Genomic DNA, 19,517 nt, shown 5'->3' with positions numbered 1-19,517 from the left:
TTTGTGTTCACGTTCACATTTCTCCTCTCTATCCCAACATGTTCTGTCTCTCCACCTTAGCATTAGCATACAGTTAACTGACCATATATGCCATCTTAAACTGACGCTATCTATGTAATAGGGTAAATAACATTCAGTTTTATTTTCAACCATGACAAATGGTTTAAACACAAAATTTGGCATGTCTGACTTTGTTTTGATATTCACATAGATTGACATTTGCTTCAGTCATTACATATTTTGTCCTACAAAACATTCATCACCATCATCATCCTGTCTTTGAAGCCTTCTCTCACTTTTTTATTTTTTTATCCATGGGCCCTCAACTCATGTTTGTTTACTTTTTCAATGTAGGTAACTTATAGAAACTACTGAAAACCATGCATTAGAAATGGCTGGTTCCATTCCAGTTTGCAACCTGCGTTTCTGTGAAGAAAGAATCATTTTGTTCCTGGCACTGAAATGGCAGTGATGGTGACGTCTATCTTATTAAACGGAAATTGACAGAAGACAGAAAGCCTCCTGGGCTGTTGTTCAGATCATATTGATCTCCCCCTCTTTCGTGTGGCTCAGTAATTGTATTTGTGGATGGTTTTCTCCAACTCAAAACACAAGTATGATGCCATTGCAATTCTTTCACTTGTCTTGTTGCATGATTGAAATGTTAACAACCGCTGCTCCGTTTGTATGATGATTGACAATCCCTCTGTTTCTGTACTGTTCGTAAAATAGGCATATGCTTTGCTGAATAAAATCAAAGTTAGACTACTGATGGATATGTTCTACTGTCAAATTCAATTCATACTTGGTGACCATGGCACGCAACCTGTCTTTTTATGACCCTGGTGAAGGACTGTGGCACATCTGGGACTTATTCAAGAGGGTGCGACGCTACAGAATGTTTAGATAGAACTAATGCAGAAAAGTGGATAATATCAGTTCTATACACAATTTCTATATTCAACATTAAGGGTATTGCACCCTGCTAAACAGGCCCCTGTTTTATGGCTAGAATCTAACCCCACCTTGGCTACATTGGATATCATTCAACAAGTTGTAGGTAATGATAAGACTTACAATAAACTACACCAAGTTGTTTTAAGTATAGTAATTACATTTTCTACCACAAATTGCTTGATTTTTCTGGTATCTGGACTACAAGAGTTTGAGAAGGAAATGGGAGATTATCCTTAATAGCAAAGCTAGGAGTTTTAAAATGGCCGAAGGGGAAAATAAATTACATGGGGCACTTTGAGCCTGGCCATCTGTGTTGCTAATTCTATTTGTTGTCAATAATGGATTCCCTGGCTGCCAGAGGCCCTTAACCTTCAGATGGATTTTTGGGCCCTTTCACAGATAGGGGGGAGGGAAGTCAAGGAAACATCTAAGCATATCTCTCCATCAGGCCAGGTGTGAAGGCTACATAAACACAGAACAAAGCCCTAGTATCCCTTTCCAGAGAAGGAGACTAGATGTCTTGATTTTGAGACCACTTAAATGAGATCTGGGTTTCGGATGGTGGCTTTCCGCTCCCTCCGTTCGCTACATTGGTGTCAGAAGTGGAATGGCGCAATGGTGGCCATCAGGAGAGGCATGTACACGTGAAGGACTTACTGAAGGAAGTAAGTAACATAATAACCTTAACTCAATGGATTTTTGGGCCCTTCTCCCTGATTTTGCTACAATATTATCTATACTGTGGTCTCTACATTTGTGACAAAATTGGTTTAGGCAGCTAGGTGATCCTGATGGAATTTACAGACTTGATCCAACAGTAGCACTAAAACACCTGATATCTGATTTAGAGAATTTTTTTCAGAATTATTTTGATGATAGCATTGAATATATTTGACATTTGCTAATCCAAATACCTATAAATGCCCAGACAAGGAATTGTTGAACATTTTGACTTTCAATTTTGTATCGCAGATGAGACTATTTTGGCCTCAGAAGATGATATGCGTTGCTGATGTAGGTTGATTCAATCAATCACGCTTTCCTTCAATTGCCTTTCTTCTCTTGCCCGCATGGTAGATTACTTTTGGTTTTGCTAGTTTACATAATAGACATTTTAATTTCAATGATGTTACCTAACATTTAAAATTAGTTAATTTGACTCTAATATGATATATTGGTGAGTCATTTTTTTAAAATCTTGAATAATCGTTCATGATTAATTCAGTTTGTTTACAAATGTTCATGAATGGTGTAGCCTAGCACTCGGAAAACGTTTTTTAGGCCTACATGGAAAGTTATTCTATCCCAAAAGGCTAAAGAAATTGTCCTCATTCGCACTGTTGGTGTTCTTGGTATTTTATTAGGATCTCCATTAGCTGTTGTAAACATGAAACATGAAATAATACAGAACATTAATAGACAGCTCAAGGACAAAACTACATGCATTTAAAAACGGCACACACAGCCTACACAGCACACACACACACAGATACATACACACAATATCTAGGTCAAATAGGGGAGATGTGTTGTGCCATGAGGTGTTGCTTTCTGTTTTTTTTATACCAGGTTTGCTGTTCATTTTAGCAGTATGAGATGGGAGTACCATGCAATAATGGCTCTATATAATACTGTACACTTATTTGTTCTGTATTTGGGGACTATGGTGGGATAAGTGTGTGTGTGGCAGAGCTGTGTTTAAGTTGACTATGCAAACAATTTGGAATTTTCAACGCATTTCTTACAAAAATAAGTGATGCAGTCAGTCTCTCCACAACTCTTAGCAAAGAGAGACTGGCATGCATAGTATTTACAGTTGAAGTCGGAAGTTGACATACACCTTGGCCAAATACATTTAAACTCAGTTTTTCACAATTCCTGACATTTAATCCTAGTAAAAATTCCCTGTCATAGGTCAGTTAGGATCACCACTTTATCTTAAGAATGTGAAATGTTAATAATAGTAGAGAGAAAGATTTATTTAAGCTTTTATTTCTTTCATCACATTCCCGGTGGGTCAGATGTTTACATACACTCAATTAGTATTTGGTAGCATTGCCTTTAAATTCTTTAACTTGGGTCAAAATGTTTCAGGTAGCCTTCCACAAGCTTCCCAAAATAAGTTGGAATGAGCCAAAATTCACCCTTCAGACAGAAATGGTGTAACTGAGTCATGCCTCATGATGCCATCTATTTTGTGAAGTGCACCAGTCCCTCCTGCAGCAAAGCATCCCCACAACATGATGCTGCCGCCCCGTGCTTCATGGTTGGGATGTTGTTCTTCGGCCTGCAAGCCTCCCCCTTTTTCCTCCAAACATAACAATGGTCATTATGGCCAAACAGTTCTATTTTTGTTTCATCAGACTAGAGGACATTTGCCTAGACATTTGCCTGACTTGCCTAGTAAAATAAAAATAAGTTGGTAAAAATATATTTTAAAAAAAATAGAGGGCCTAGAGAACTACCCTGCTGTACACCACACCCTACATGTTTGACATTAGAGAAGCTAACATTAAATAAAACCCTCTGAGTTGTATTAGATAGCGTTGAATCCATGATATTACAGAGGTTAAAAAGCCATAAAACATACTTTTCTCAACAAAAGGTTATGGTCAATAATAATAATAATAATATTATAGACTGCGCTGAAATCTAACAGTACAGCTCCCACAATCTTCTTACCGATTTCTTTCAACCAATCATCAGTCATTTGTGTCAGTGCATCACATGTTTAGTGCCCTTCTCTATAAGCTTGCTGAAAGTCTGTTGTCAATTTGTTTACAGAGAAAATATCATTGTATTTGGTCACAATTTTTTCTAACAGTTTGATAAGAGCTGGCAGCAAGCCAATTGGTCTGCTGTTAGAACCAGTAAAGGCCACTTTACCACTCTTGGGTAGTGGAATGACTTTGGCTTCCCTTCAGGCCTGAGGACAAAGATATAGATATGACAGATAGGAGTGGCCATATAGTCAGCTACCATCCTCAGCAGCCTTCCATCTAAGTTGGCAATGCCAGGAGGTTTGTCATTATTGATTGATAACAATTATTTTTTACCTGTCCCACACTTTACAAAATTCAAACTTACAATGCTTTTCTTTCATTATTTGTTTTTTTAATGTATTATATATGATTGTTCACTGTTTATTGTTGGTATTTCCTGCTTAGGTTTGCCACTTTGCCAATAAAGTAATCATTCAAATAATTGACAACATCAAATGGTTTTGTGATGAATAAGCCATCTGATTTGATGAAAGATGCAGTTGAATTTGTCTTTCTGTCCAAATTTAATTTAAAGTACACCAACATTTTTTTCCATAATTCATTATGTCATTGATCTTGGCTTCATAATACAGTTGCTAGTCACATAATTTCTCATTTTGCAATAAGTCAGCCAGTTAGATGTGCAGCCAGGCTTATTAGCCATGTCTCTTTCTTATTAGCCACGTCTTTTTCTTATTAGCCACGTCTTTTTCTTATTAGCCATGTCTCTTTCTTATTAGCCACGTCTTTTTCATATAGTTGTTCAATTCTTCATCAATCCATGGAGCCTTAACAGTTCTAACAGTCAGTTTCTTAACAGGTGCATGTGTATCAATAATTGGAATCATCCACATAAGGGTCACAGCAAAAACCTTTCTATGATCTCTTATACAATATTTTAGGCCCATCTTTTGGAACCTTGGTTCTCATAGATATAGCCACTATTTTATGATCACTACATCCAGTGTAAATCTTTTGACTGTGCGTTATTTAGTAAACAACATTTAATGGATATGCTATATTGCTACATTTCCAGGTAGCACGTGTGGTAGGCGTACATTTATAATGTCTGCTGAAACCGATCCACAGTAAGCCCACCCTCCAGACATCATGCCTTCTGAAACAGATCCACAGTAAACCTACCTACCCCTCTGATCTGAAATGGTTACTGTAGATGTAAAGACATAATGCAACTGACTTGGCCAATGTTTTTCCAGAGAGGTGAGTGAGTGAGAGTGTGTAACAGATGTGCTCTGTTGTCATTGGAGATGCTTGCCCTTTAGTTGCTTCGAGACTTTTGAGGGGCATGCTCATTGGTCCCGTATAATGAAGCTGACCTATGCATGATTAGCTTTAGTTTTTAGCTGTTTCAATCCTGAATGGTCATCACACCTTTATCCTATTTGTCTCGAATTGATTGTAAAGCATACGGTCATCATAATTGTGTATAATGCAATGATTGTATTTAATGCCTCAAAGTATGAGTATTATGAAATTAACATGTACATTTATCATTCAACAATGTATTTAATATATTTGTGGACACTAAATACAATATTTGCATTATATACAATTATGATGAGACAGCAATGGTTTTATAATGCAAAATTTAAATATGTCTATTATGCCACAGAACACTGGTCGAACACTGAACTAGAACACTTGCCATACAATCCTCTCTCTCCCATTTCCATAAGCCCAGAGTGAGGCTGCTGCTTACGGTGGAGAGCAGAGCACACGTGGGCTAATGACTTTCTCTGGTGGGTGGGTGGGTGGGTGGGTGGAGCAGCCGCCACCAGATAACCTGAACCACTTGTCCACTGTGCCAAGCTAACGACACATTGGGAAGCAAATGGAACATTAGACCATTACATGGCTGTCGTTTGCTCCCTGTGACACTAGAAATGGTCAATCCCATATCCCTTCTAATAAATTGACAGGAGGAAACAGCACAGAAGTCCACTCCAAAGCTTCCCTGAATTGGATGTGTTTTCATTGTACCAGACAGGTGTTTTTGTGTCAAGTTCCAGGAACAGCTGGAGCAGAGAGAGGGAAAACCTGCCCGGATCCACTATTGACCTCCATCTCCGGACACACACAGGTAAGAGAAATGACCGAGGTAAAATTGGTTTTATATTCACACATTTGGACATTCAACAAACATGTATCACACATTCAACAGACAAAATCAATAACTAATTCACCATTTGTCCCAGATTCATCAAACTAGATATGATTTATTCTATAAACGTCAAGCATACTTTTACAACCTTTGTTGTGAATACAAATTCCAGTTTTGATTTTATAGAAATACAGAAAATCTATAAAATGCCATTTAAAGCGGTATAAATCAATAACTAATTCAACATTTGTTACAGAAACATCAAACTAGGTATGATTTATTCTATAAATGTCTAGCATACTTTTACAACCTTTTGTTTTTAGTAAACATTCCAGTTTTGATTTGAAACAAATACATAAAATCTATAAGATGCCATTTAAAGAAGTATAAATCAATAACTAATTCACCGTTTGTCACAGAAACATTAAACTAGGCAGGATTTATTCTATAAATGTTTTCTAGTGTACTTTTACAACCTTTGCTTTGAGTAAACATTGCAGTTCTGATTTGATAGAAATACACTAACGTCTATAGAATGGCATTAAAAAATATATATATCAATAACATTTTCACTGATTATGACACAATCATCAAACTAGATATTATTTATTCTATAAATGTCTAACATAGTTTTAAAACCTTTCTTGTGAATACAAATGCCAGTTTTGATTTTATAGAAATACATCAAATCTATAAGATGCAATTTAAAGAAGTATAAATCAAAAACTAATTCCCCGTTTGTCACAGAAACATCAAACTATGTATGATTTATTCTATAAATGTCTAGCATACTTTTACAACCTTTGTTTTGAGTAAAAAATAATTCCAGTTTTGACTTGATAGAAATACATAAAATCTATCAAATGCCATTTTAAACTGTATAAACCAATAATGAATTCACTGTTTGTCACAGAAACATCAAACAATGTGTGATTTATTCTATAAATGTCTAGTATACTTATACAACCTTTGCTTTGAGTAAACATTCCAGTTCTGATTTCATAGAAATACCACAACATTTATCAAATTGAATTTAATATATATATATATATATATATATATATATATTAAATTCAATATATATATATTAAAACACCTTAGCCAAATACATTTAAACTCAGTTTTTCACAATTCCTGACATTTAATCCTAGTAAAAAAATCCCTGTCTTAGGTCATTTAGGATCACCAATTTATTTTAAGAATGTGAAGTAGAGTGATTTATTTCAGCTTTTCTTTTTTTCATTACATTAGCAGTGGGTCAGAAGTTTACATACACTCAATTAGTATTTGGTAGCATTGCCTTTAAATTATTTAACTTGGGTCAAACATTTTGGGTAGCCTTCCACAAGTTTCCCACAATAAGTTGGATGAATTTTGTCCCATTCCTCCTGACATAGCTGGTGTAACTGAGTCAGGTATGTAGGCCTCCTTGCTCACACACGCTTTTTCAGTTCTGCCCAGAAACGTTCTATAGGATTGAGGTCAGGGCTTTGTGATGGCCACTCCAATACATTGACTTTGTTGTCCTTAAGCCATTTTGCCACAACTTTGGATGTATGCTTGGGGTCATTGTCCATTTGGAAGACCCATTTGCAACCAAGCTTTAACTTCCTGACTGATATCTTGAGATGTTGCTTCATTATATCCACATATTTTCCAGCCTCATGATGCCATCTATTTTGTGAAGTGCACCAGTCCCACCTGAAGCAAAGCACCCCCACAACATGATGCTGCCACCCCAATGCTTCCCGGTTGGAATGGTGTTCTTTGGCTTGCAAGCCTCCCCTTTTTCCTGCAAACATAACGATGGTCATTATGGCCATTATGGTTTCATCAGACCAGAGGACATTTCTCCAAAATGTACGATCTTTGTCCTCATGTGCAGTTGCAAAGCGTAGTCAGGCTTTTTTTATGGCGGATTTGGAGTAGTGGCTTCTTCCTTTCTGAGCGGCCTTTCAGGTTATGTCAATATAGGACTCGGTTTACTGTGGATATGCAGTGGGGAGAACAAGTATTTGATACACTGCCGATTTTGCAGGTGTTCCTACTTACAAAGCATGTAGAGGTCTGTATTTTTTTTAATCATAGGTACACTTCAACTGTGAGAGACGGAATCTAAAACAAAAATCCAGAAAATCACATTGTATGATTTTTAAGTAATCATTTGCATTTTATTGCATGACATAAGTATTTGATCACCTACCAACCAGTAAGAATTCCGGCTCTCACAGACCTGTTAGTTTTTCTTTAAGAAGCCCTCCTGTTCTCCACTCATTACCTGTATTAACTGCACCGGTTTGAACTCGTTACCTGTATAAAAGACACCCGTCCACACACTCGATCAAACAGACTACAACCTCTCCACAATGGCCAAGACCAGAGAGCTGTGTAAGGACATCAGGGGTGAAATTGTAGACCTGCTCAAGGCTGGGATGGGCTACAGGACAAACTACAGTTTGTTAATAAGAAATTTGTGGAGTGGTTGAAAAACAAGTTTTAATGACTCCAAACTTAGTGTATGTAAACTTCTTACTTCAACTGTATATATATATATATATATATATATATATATATATATATATCAATAACGTTTTCACTGATTATGACAGAATCATCAATCTAGGTAAGATATTTTCTATAAATGTCTAGCATACTTTTACAACATTTGTTTTGAGGAAGAATTCCAATTTTGATTTTGTAGAAATACATAAAATCTACAGAATTCAAGTTTAAAGCTGTGTAAATCAATAACTAAGGCACAGTTTGTCACAAAAAACATCAAACTATGTATGATTTATTCTATAAATGTCTAGCATACTTTTACAACCTTTGTTTTGAGTAAAAATTCCAGTTTTGAAAAATCTATCAAATGCCATTTTTAACTGTATAAATCAATAACGAATTTATTTTTTGTCACAGAAACATTAATCAAGGTGTTATTTATTCTAGAAATGTCTAGCATATCTTTACAACTTTGTTTTAAGGAAAAAATCCAGTTTGATTTAACAGAGGGCATCTAGTCCATCTAGAGGATGTGTGGTCAAAGTTCCAATGAGTCTGTTATACACTATTAGAAAGTGCCTGGCATACAATTCTGCATCTTCAGTCATATAAGAGTTAACCATGATATACACTACCGTTCAAAAGTTAGGGGTCACTTAGAAATGTCCTTGTTTTTGAAAGAAAAGCAAATTTTTTGTCTATTAAAATAACATCAAACTGATCAGAAATACAGTGTAAATATTGTTAATGTTGTAAATGACTTTTGTAGCTGGACACGGCTGATTTTTCTATTGAATATCTACCTAGGTGTACAGAGGTCCATTATCAGCAACCATCACTCCTGTGTTCCAATGGGACGTTGTGTTAGCTAATCCAAGTTTATCATTTTAAAAGGCTAATTGATCATTAGAAAACCCTTTCGTAATGATTTTAGCACAGCTGAAAACTGTTCTGATTAAATCTTGCTCTGATTAAAGAAGCAATAAAACTGTCCTTCTTTAGACTAGTTGAGTATCTGGAGCAACAAAATTTCTGGGTTCGATTACAGGCTCAAAATGACCAGAACAAAGGACTTTCTTCTTAAACTCTTCAATCTATTCTTGTTCTGAGACATTACGGCTATTACATGGGTGAAATTGCAAATAAACTGAAGATCTCGTACAACATAGTGTACTACTTCCTTCACAGAACAGAGCAAACTGTCTCTAAACAGAATAGAAAGAGGAGTGGGAGGCCCTGGTGCACAACTGAGCAAGAGGACAAGTACATTTGAGTGTCTAGTTTGAGAAAAGTCCTCAACTGGCAGCTTCATTCATTAGTACCCGCAAAACACCAGTCTCAAAGTCTGTTTGATGTTTTATAGATTTGATGTATTTCTATAAAATCAAAACTGGCATTTGTATTCACAACAAAGGTTTTAAAAGTATTCTAGACATTTGTATAATAAATCATATCTAGTTTGATGATTCTGTGACAAATGGTGAATTAATTGATGATTTATGCAGCTTTCAATGGCATTTTATAGATTTTATGTATTTCTATAATATCAAAACTGGAATGTTTACTCAAAACAAAAGTTTGTAAAAGTATGCTTGACATTCATAGAATAAATCATACCTAGTTTGATTTTTCTGTCATAATCAGTGAAAACGTTACTGATTTATATAGCTTTAAATGGCATTTTATAGATGTTATGTATTTCTATGAAATCAGAACTGGAATGTTTACTCAAAGCAAAGGTTGTAAAAGTATACTAGACATTTATAGAATAAATCACACCTTGTTTGATGTTTCTGTGACAAACAGTTTTGAGTTATTGATTTTTACATTTGTAAATGACTTTTGGCGAATGTCTGATGAATGTCATTGATCATTAGAAAACCCTTTCGCAGTGATGTAATGACATAAGGATGTCTGTTGAATGTGTGAATATAAAACCAACTTTACCTTGGTAGAGAAATGACCTCTTCATAGTATTTCAAACTAAAGAAATGTTATCTGTGAGCTACAATTCATGGCACATACTATATGCATAATAACTAAATGCATACAAACATTCACCTTGGCCTGACGTTCCTTACATTAATGAAACAGCTGACTGAAGATTTGAACACAACATGTCAAAACTTTGTAATTTGAAATAAAAATTTACAGCACAGAAAATGCATCAAAGACCTAATTAGATGTATTTTGTATTGTCACATACCAGATAGATGCAGTGAAATGTGTTGTTTTACAGGTTCAGCCATAGTAGAACAGCACCCCTGGAGCAAAATTAGGGTTAAGTGCTTTGCTCAAGGGCACATCGACAGATTCTTCACCTTGTCTGCTCAGATATTCAAACCAACGACCTTTCGGTTACTGGCCCAACGCCCAAACTGCTAGGCTACCTTCCGCCTAAATTAACACAAGAGAAACCACAAGAGACACTGAATCCTGTGTAGGATCCTGTGTAGGGACATACTGTATAAGTAAAGTTGTTGTCACTAGAAATGTGCCACTCTAAAGTCACCTGAAAACAAGCAGGTAGATTAGCAATATATCAGAGGCATGACTGTTAAACCTGTGCTACACACGAACTCTAGGCAAGTAGGCACTTTCATTTGGGGAGGGGGGAGGGGTCACATTTGTATCACTTTTTATATCCCACCTGGTAAGATTTTTATGGCAATTGCTTCATGCTGTTCTATATGCTAAAAATGTTTTGAATGGGCCACATAAACAAATGTATTTATTCAGTTTAAATAGATTTTGAGAATAATGCCTACATATACTTTGTATATGGAATCACAGAGGACTGGGTCCTCAGTTAGAGTTCACATTCAACCTCAATCAGCCAGGGCATACACATTAAAACAACAGACGAGTTACAGCAATTGAAAGCAACACTGCCACATTTAATTTCAATGACTTGCATTATGCACAAAGGGCTCTCCCCAAATAAGATAAAGGAGACTCTCAGAATTGTTGGTAAAAGCATGTCAATGGTAACCATGTTAGCCTTTTCCTGTGTGCTTGCGTTGGGTAGAGAGCCATGCCACTGCTTTTGTTATCCTAGTCAATCACAGTAGTCTGTTTTACATTTACATTAGTCATTTAACAGACACTCTCATAAGTCAGAGTGACTTACAGTGCATTCATCTGGAAGGAACAGGATGTTTCTGTGGGCAATTGTTCTCCTGTCATGTGACCAGCCTGTCAGACAAGGCAGGCAGGCAGGCTGTGAACTAAGACTGAGACCTAAACGCCTGACTTCACTGTTTCCTTCTTTCCCCGCTCTCGCCTTTTGTTCACAGGCCTAGCCCGCAGCAAAGAGATATAACTGGCTCTCATAGCTCTCGCTCGTCAAAGGAAGGGGGGAAATTTTACAGGTAAACAGTTTCTCTCCCTTCTTTTGACTGTTTGCCAACAGCTTTATGCCAAGGCAGGCTTTCCCCTTGAAAAGGTGCAGAGAGCGATTGCCCCAGAGCTAGATAGATCCCTGTAGTTTATGTAATGGAAAAACTGTTTGATAAGGTTTAGACGTGTGCTGGAAATCAGTCAGTTATTACTGCCAGATAAGAGCCGATGATGACTGCTTTAATGTTGCTCTGTTTCATAGCCAATTTGTTGGAAAAAAAGTGCACTTTGAAGTATATCACAAGGCAGTGTGTTATAAATTGAGCATATCTCTTTGTACGCACATACATAATTGAATTACCTGATGTAACAAGCTGACAATACTCTATTTTCTTCTTAAATGGTTTATGTACATGTTACAGGGCCAAATAGGGAAGTTTGTGAGCACTATGAAACTTGATGTAGAGTTCCATCTCACTGATTTGGCAAATTCAATCTGAAGCCTGTAAACGTGTTTGTGTCCTAATGAATTCTGCTGTTTTTGTTTGTTGTGCTCTAGCCGTACTTAATGCAGTCAGCCGGGGCTGAGGCCAGAGCACTAGTGTTGAACAAAGGCCATTAGGTGGGTTGGAAAGGTAAATAGATGTAATTGCTCAGCCATTAACAAGAACACGGTGGCATCTCTGTGACATGGCGTTTTAGGTTTATAGCCAGAGAATAATTGTGGTAGGGAGGTTGTAAGTGTTAGTGAGGGAAAGAGTAAAAAAATAATACATGTTCATAAAATATATATTTAAATTGTCTAAAGTGACTTCTGTCCTGGTCAATTAACAGAAGCCTATATGATATCTGTGTCCCTGTCTTTTACGATTAGTGGTAATGAAAGAGAAAAAGCAAGGTGAGGTTTCTATTTTTGCCTACTGAGATGTAGCCTGAGGCCGGCATTGGATTCAATCCAACAGATTGAATCCAAAAAGGACATTTTGTGGAGATTACGTTTGCTGTAAACGTCTCTGCAGATGTTTAGCTCATGCCCAAATCACCTTATAAAGTCCATCGCATTCTACAGGTTATCAGTATTGTTTTTAAATGGAATTTAAACTTAAAAAAAAAAATCATAAGTATTTTCACTTTGAGACCAATTTTAAATGCCAGAGGGATACAGCCAATTGGGGAAAATAGCTTGAAGGGTTGGTGCAGTGATTGAACCCCGGTCTCCAGTGGGAGAGGAGTAGGCCTACATGTGGTTAGAGAAGGGGAGCATTACTCTTTACACAAGGGGCTCTGCATCTACAGTAGTGGGTTTGCTAGTGGGGGAGCGAAAGGGGGAGCAGAATCAAAGAATGCATGATTTAAATAGTAAACCCCTCTTCGAGCAAATGAGAGTGGGGCACTCAGACCCTTGCTGTGTCCCAACAACACTTAGAAATGAGGACAGTGACTTGGATATTGACATGATAAAATTAGGTTACACAATGTGAATAAATGTTGTGTGTGTGCATGTGCTGTCCTCCCCTATGAGCGAAGTAGTCAGATGTTTCCCACAGTGCTTATAATTCCTTATTGATAGTCTGGTAACAGTACTCAGTAAAGCAAACCATTTTCCAGCAGGGTGCAATCAGCTGTAATGGTTGTTTGTATGTGTGCCCACATACCAGAGAACTGGGTGACTCATTGTTTGGGCCTGTGATAAATAGCTGCCTTTGCTTTACTTCACAGAGACAAATGCTTTTACCTTTGCATTGCCCTCTAAGATACACATATCAATACACTCCCAACAAGAATGTCATCTGTTTGTTTGGATACGAGGGCCTTCTTTCATCCTTTTCCATTTGAAATGACAATCAGTAATGGGTTTATCCAGGAGCTACCCATTTACTGGACATTGATGTTCTACTAATAGCTCGTGTTAGTACAATCCAAGAGTAAAGAAGAAAATGAAAAATAACATTTGTGGACAATAACTTGTTGTTGTTGGCTCACGCGAGTGGACCATTTCACACACACATCTGTTGATGAATATATTACACAAACAACTGAAGCAATGGATGTATTGCTTGGCAGACAAATGGAGATGGCGGGACCATCACGATGATCTTTGCCTAAGGCAGGAAGCATTATTGAAGTTGTCACTGGCAACAGAGACTGTTGTATTTCTGCCTACACTGTGAAGATCCACCCAGAACTGACTTCTGGTCTCGTGTTAGCTGCCCTACAGAGCCGAGACATAGGCACACTTTTATGTCCCTCTCTTCATGGACATGACCCTCCATCTTCTTTGCTTACTGATTGGTCAGTTTATTATCTGTAGTTCCGTTTTTATCATGTTGTTGATTTGGTTTTCACTTTTCTTCCCTAGCAGTACTCATTCACTTATCAACATATTTTGATAATGTCATACAAACTTCTTTCCTATTGCGATCTTTGTACAAAAGCCACAAGTATATACAACTAAACTCAATTAGAGGGGGTATTACAGTGCTGGGTCAATATATATTTGAAGTGATTTTCCCAGATGGTGTGTAGCCTTTCATTTAATAGGACTGAGTGTCTGAGTGTGTTTTTGCAGCCTTTGTCATCAGCCCTCAAAAGATGACGGAGGCCATGTTTGGGACAGGGAACGATCAGTGGGTCTGTCCCAACGACCGGCAGCTGGCCCTTCGAGCCAAGTGAGTACGCACTCCAAAATCTCTACCATCTCACTAAGTATGTGAATGTTTTTGCCGTGTCACCTGGGGAAGATGTAATGGTTATGTAAAGTATTCCTGTGCCCATCATTATTTTCATCACATGGTATAGTTTTTGTTGTAGAACTGAGTGTGTGTTTCGTTGAAACTTGTTTTTGATAGCATGGCAGTTCTGTTTTAGAAAACCTTTGTGACCATTTGATCTTACACTGCAATGTATATTTTTGTATTTGATACAACATTTTGCATGTGTACTAGTTTGTGTGTTCAGTGCAGTCATATAAGGAGATGTTTTTGCTAACAGGATAGATATTTCTGTAGGGCGTGCATACGTGCATGCATAAGCCTGTGTTAGTCACGTAACATGTTTCACTTTGGCCTGCACTGCCACATGTAATGACACGAAAGAATAAACATGAAAATTGATGAACTTCGTAAAGCAACATGTGTGTCTGTGTCCCAGGCTGCAGACAGGCTGGTCTGTCCACACCTTCTGTACAGATCGACAGAGGAAGAGCCAGATGCTGGAGCAGCAGGAGATGGAGAACATCCTTAGTGTCATCCGCAGGGCTGAGGAACTGGAACAGATTGAACAGCTCCGCATCGGGTAGGACGCACGCGTGCACACACACACCACACATGCGGTTGGTACTGCTATTTCTGGTAGTTTATCTGGAATGACTATCCTTAAGCTGTCAGTTGCAGTCCATAGCCAACTTTAGTCTGTGGGTGTGTGTCTGTGTGTGTGTGTGTGTGTGTGTGTGTGTGTGTGTGTGCGCGCGCGCGTGTGTGTGTGTGTGTGTGTGTGTGTGTGTGTGTGTGTGTGTGTGTGTGTGTGTGTGTGTGTGTGTGTGTGTGTGTGTGTGTGTGTGTGTGTGTGTGTGTGTGTGTGTGTGTGTGTCCAGGAGGCTGGTGGAGCGTCTGGACAACATGAGGAAAAGTGTGCTGGGAAACGGCCGGTCCCAGTGCCTGCTGTGTGGGGAGGTCCTGGGCCTCCTTGGAACCCCCTCCGTCTTCTGTCAGGACTGCTGCAAGGTAAAGGTCACCACACCTACTCTTCTGTTCTACTATAGCAGAGGCCCAAACAGACCTGAAGGGTTGCAGTATCTTTGGTTTTCATCCAAATCTCTTAATCCGTAACTCTTCCCAGCATTTGAAAGTACTGTAGGGGATAGAGCAGGGAAAATAAATTACCAATACCAATATTGCCTTCCACTTACCCAAGCAATTTTTGCTTACATCTGTAATTTTTGTGATTAGGCAATGGCACTAGTTTACAACCAGAGTATGCAATTGAGATGATGCACTGGTAGAACGAAGAGGAGCTCGCGATTTGGGGTGAATACATCAAGTAGCCTACCAATGGAACGTTTTTGTAGGACTTTAAAGGTTCAATCTACGATTAAATTAATGAGATATACCCAATGTTAGACAAAAATCAAAAGTTATAAATGCCTTTATGAGCTTAGTTCAACTTTTGTACCCCATCAGAACCCCAAATAAAATATTGATTTACTCCATTGTTTTTAAACTAGGTAATTGTAATCAAACACTATCATAGCCTCAAAACACAGTTGAAACTATACTTTTGATATCATAGAGCTATGGGTGCAATGACTGACCATCTATCTATGAATTTGACGGGTTACATTTCTCCAGCCCCATCCCTCACTTTGTTTTTGTTTGAACTGCAGATTGCCACTTTACATTTACTGTTAGATCAATTACATGGCTATCTAGCAACAATATCCTATTTAAAATGTGTTATCTAGCTAATGTGTTTTGAGTTCCCACTTCCTCGGGTGGTGAATTATGTAGCATATAGCCTAGGTCAATATCCATAAAAAAAAGATGGGGGCAAATTCATCTCTAAGGAGCCAAAAATGACTGATCATTCTGAATCCTATTTTGAAATGTTACAAATTAAAATGTCAATCATGCATTCCCTGAATAAGTTAGATGAAATAGCCAACTTCTTTCTTGTCTTACTTATTGATGACACTGGAAAAAGTTAGTCTAGAGCCCTGTCGATAATGGAAAGTAACTGCGTCAAAAAATATGCTTTTGTATTTATCGATGATGTTGATAATTAACACATCTGATTCAACTGAAGGCTTGATGATGAGATGCGTTCACTACTCTTTTTAACCGTGAATCATTACAATTGCAGTATTGGCCATGAAACCCATTGAACTTCTCCTATGAGCAGTAGCTTTATCTAGATCGGTCATAGCGTTTTCCGAGTGTTCTCTCCAACTCCTCTGCTCCATGTGCTAGAGGCCAATGGCACTGGGACATAATGAGATCAGAAGGGAGGAAATGAAACAACCAAAGGGAAATAGATTATGTGGGTCTCTGAGAGGAAATGTAATAAGTGGTATACGACTGTATAAACCAGATAAGAGGGGGTTCATTCTGCTGTTCAATAGTGCCTATAATGGCTCTCATCTCAAACAGATACTTACAAGAGCTCTGTCATGTCAATAACGTAATAACTCTCGCCAAGCAAGGCACAGGCCTATTAGACGTAAACAGAATGTATAGGGTTGGTTCTGGTCAGTCCCTGGATGGGAGACCATATGCTGCTGGAAGTGGTGTTGGAGGGCCAGTAGGAGGCACTCTTTCCTCTGGTCTAAAAAAATATCCCAATGCCCCAGGGCAGTGATTGGGGACATTTCCCTGTGTAGGGTGCCGTCTTTCGGATGGGACGTTAAACGGGTGTCCTAACTCTCTGAGGTCATTAAAGATCCCTTGGCACTTATCGTAAGAGTAGGGGTGTTAACCCCGGTGTCCTGGCTAAATTCCCAATCTGACCCTCAAACCATCACTGTCACCTAATAATCCCCAGTTTACAATTGGTTCATTCATCCCCCTCCTCTCCCCTGTAACTATTCCTCAGGTCGTTGCTGCAAATGAGAACGTGTTCTCAGTCAACATACCTGGTTAAATAACGGATAAATAAAAAAATAACTCATCATTTGGGAATATTGTTTAATTATAGTGAATGGCAGTTCAATTCACTGTTCCAAAGCATGGACTTGACTGGATAGCCAGCTTGTAGTAATCACTTTTCACCATAGGGTTGCAGCAAAGACCTCAGATGTGACTGCCTAAATTGCTTACGTAAAGCATGAAAGCGGGAGTGTTTTATGATAATCTATGTGAAATAACATATCAAATGGGCAAATATTTCTGAATATACTCATTCTCCTACTAATTTCCCTGTAAAAAATGTACAAATACTGTAAATTAGTTGATGTTGCATGATATGTTCAATGGTGTACTCATGATGTTATGCAAACTCCTTAAGTGGTCTATGCTAGACTGTTTTATGTATCGCTCGACGACATGAGAGCAAATGTGGAGAGGTCAGTTTGAAGATAGTAGGAAGGAAAAGGCCGGTAGTAAACTTAAGGCACAGGAGAGGGCAGCAAAGCCCTGGAAGAGGAACATAGAGGAGGCTGTGTTTACAGTCTCATAGGAAATGGATATGTGGATCTTCACCATTCTAACTGGGAGGGACAGGTGTGGAGGCATGCATATATATACTACTTGTTGAACTTTTATAGTCTTGTCAATAAATCCCCCCAGTCTAAACACAGCCCAGATTTGTTAGTATGTAATTGGAAGGTAGACAAATGTATTGGTCACTAGGTGACTGAAGTCTTCAGAAGAAGACCTGCTCTCGGTGTGAAAACCAACAGGTGTACACATCCATCAGACTATGCTCTGTAGCTAGAGTACAGATGAGATGGCTATAGTCAGGCATCTTTGAGCCAGTTATCCTGGAACCCAGAAGCAAATCTTACGTGCGATGGCCAGCTTTCTGGCATAACATTCCATTTATATTAACATTCTGTTAGAGTAAACTACTATTTTAGTAGCAGTTCGGCAGTTGACCGAAAATGTTTGATCTTAGGAGGTGGAGACCCAGATATTCTATTTCTCTCTCACTCTCTAAAAATACTGAGTTACTTCAGAAAAGACAATCATGAGCACTTCAGCCAAGGTCTCTCCTCCCTTGCATTAGGCTTGATTAAAGCTTCCTTCCTGTGATTTTATCAAGTGAAATTGTATTGGTCATATACACATATTTAGCAGATGTTATTGCTGGTGTAGTGAAATGCTTGCTTTTCAACATCATAATCAACCCTGCTTCCAAATTGATTCTTCAGGTAATGTAATTGGATGTTTTTTACACTGCTGCATCCAACCAAGCTCTCGCTTTGTCAAAGGCTACGCTAGGTGAACACACTGAAGATCTTTGCTGTTCTCTAGATAATGGATTTTTTTCAATTTTTAGCAATGCAAAACATACACATACAAACGAGAACATACAAACATTCACAACATCATCCCTGCCCAGACCCACCTGCTCACATCTCCAGCGCCCATATCACTCTCTGCCACATGGCCTCAAACTGCACCATTTTGTTTCTCTCCGTCTCCCACGCACTTTCAATGTTTACAAATATGTTTCTGATGATTGTATTAATGCTCAGTTCCAAGTCGATCCCTTAGCCCTTTACTCCCAGGCCACTGCTGTAGATCTGAGAGGACTGGATAGATTGATGCAGTATGATGAAAACTACACCCAGCCAGCCATTCAGAATGCAGAAGGAAGCTGTCTTCAGAAGTTCCTAGTGTGTAGGGGCTAGAGCCCATTTGAAATTCCGCATAAGTCTGCATGTTCAAATGACTCACCCCCTTTATTTGTGGTGGGAGGAGGTTGAGCAGTGTTTTGTTGAGTTGTGCAATGACTTGACTTCACATCATGGAAATACATGATGTGTCACAGTGACTTTTCTGTGAACTTTTCAATGTCACAAACTTGGCTGTGATGGCTCAGCAAATTTCCAACACTCTGATAACTATTGATGGTACACTATAATTGAATATCAGTGATTTTTATTCTGTTTCGTTCAATAAAAAAAGTGTCCTTTCTAAAGCTTTATATTTATTGACATTAATTTCATTATTGCAGGATATATATTATCAGACACGCTCCAATTTTATGAAGTACAAAGTTGTTGGACTTACTAAAAGATTTTCACTTGGCACTGTTTTCATTTTCAATATGGAACATTGCATTTTGTATAGTAATTCAAGCCAAACTGTAAAATGATCATGTGCTTTTTGTACTGTTAC

At 38.2% G+C, this 19,517-nt stretch overlaps 1 protein-coding gene across 2 annotated transcripts in view; it reads left to right on the top strand.

Annotated features, from left to right (window-relative positions):
- Nucleotides 1–5,551: 5,551 nt before the first annotated feature.
- LOC109873112 (rab effector Noc2) overlaps nucleotides 5,552–19,517 on the top strand; it is a 57,764-nt gene continuing 43,798 nt past the window's right edge. The window contains exons 1-5 of one of the 2 annotated variants that reach the window (XM_031807723.1): nucleotides 5,553–5,820; nucleotides 11,640–11,714; nucleotides 14,252–14,351; nucleotides 14,833–14,976; nucleotides 15,275–15,404. In XM_031807723.1, coding sequence (XP_031663583.1) covers nucleotides 14,275–14,351; nucleotides 14,833–14,976; nucleotides 15,275–15,404 — 351 coding nt within the window. In that variant the 5' untranslated portion in view covers nucleotides 5,553–5,820; nucleotides 11,640–11,714; nucleotides 14,252–14,274. Of the gene's footprint in view, nucleotides 5,821–11,639; nucleotides 11,715–14,251; nucleotides 14,352–14,832; nucleotides 14,977–15,274; nucleotides 15,405–19,517 lie in introns of both variants that reach the window. The other variant, XM_031807724.1, reaches the window with a different exon arrangement.

This window comes from Oncorhynchus kisutch, linkage group LG28 (assembly GCF_002021735.2).
Source record: "Oncorhynchus kisutch isolate 150728-3 linkage group LG28, Okis_V2, whole genome shotgun sequence".
NCBI classification, from domain to species: domain Eukaryota; kingdom Metazoa; phylum Chordata; class Actinopteri; order Salmoniformes; family Salmonidae; genus Oncorhynchus; species Oncorhynchus kisutch.
Note: the sequence above shows the minus strand (reverse complement) of the source record. Positions and strands in the feature narration are given on the sequence as shown.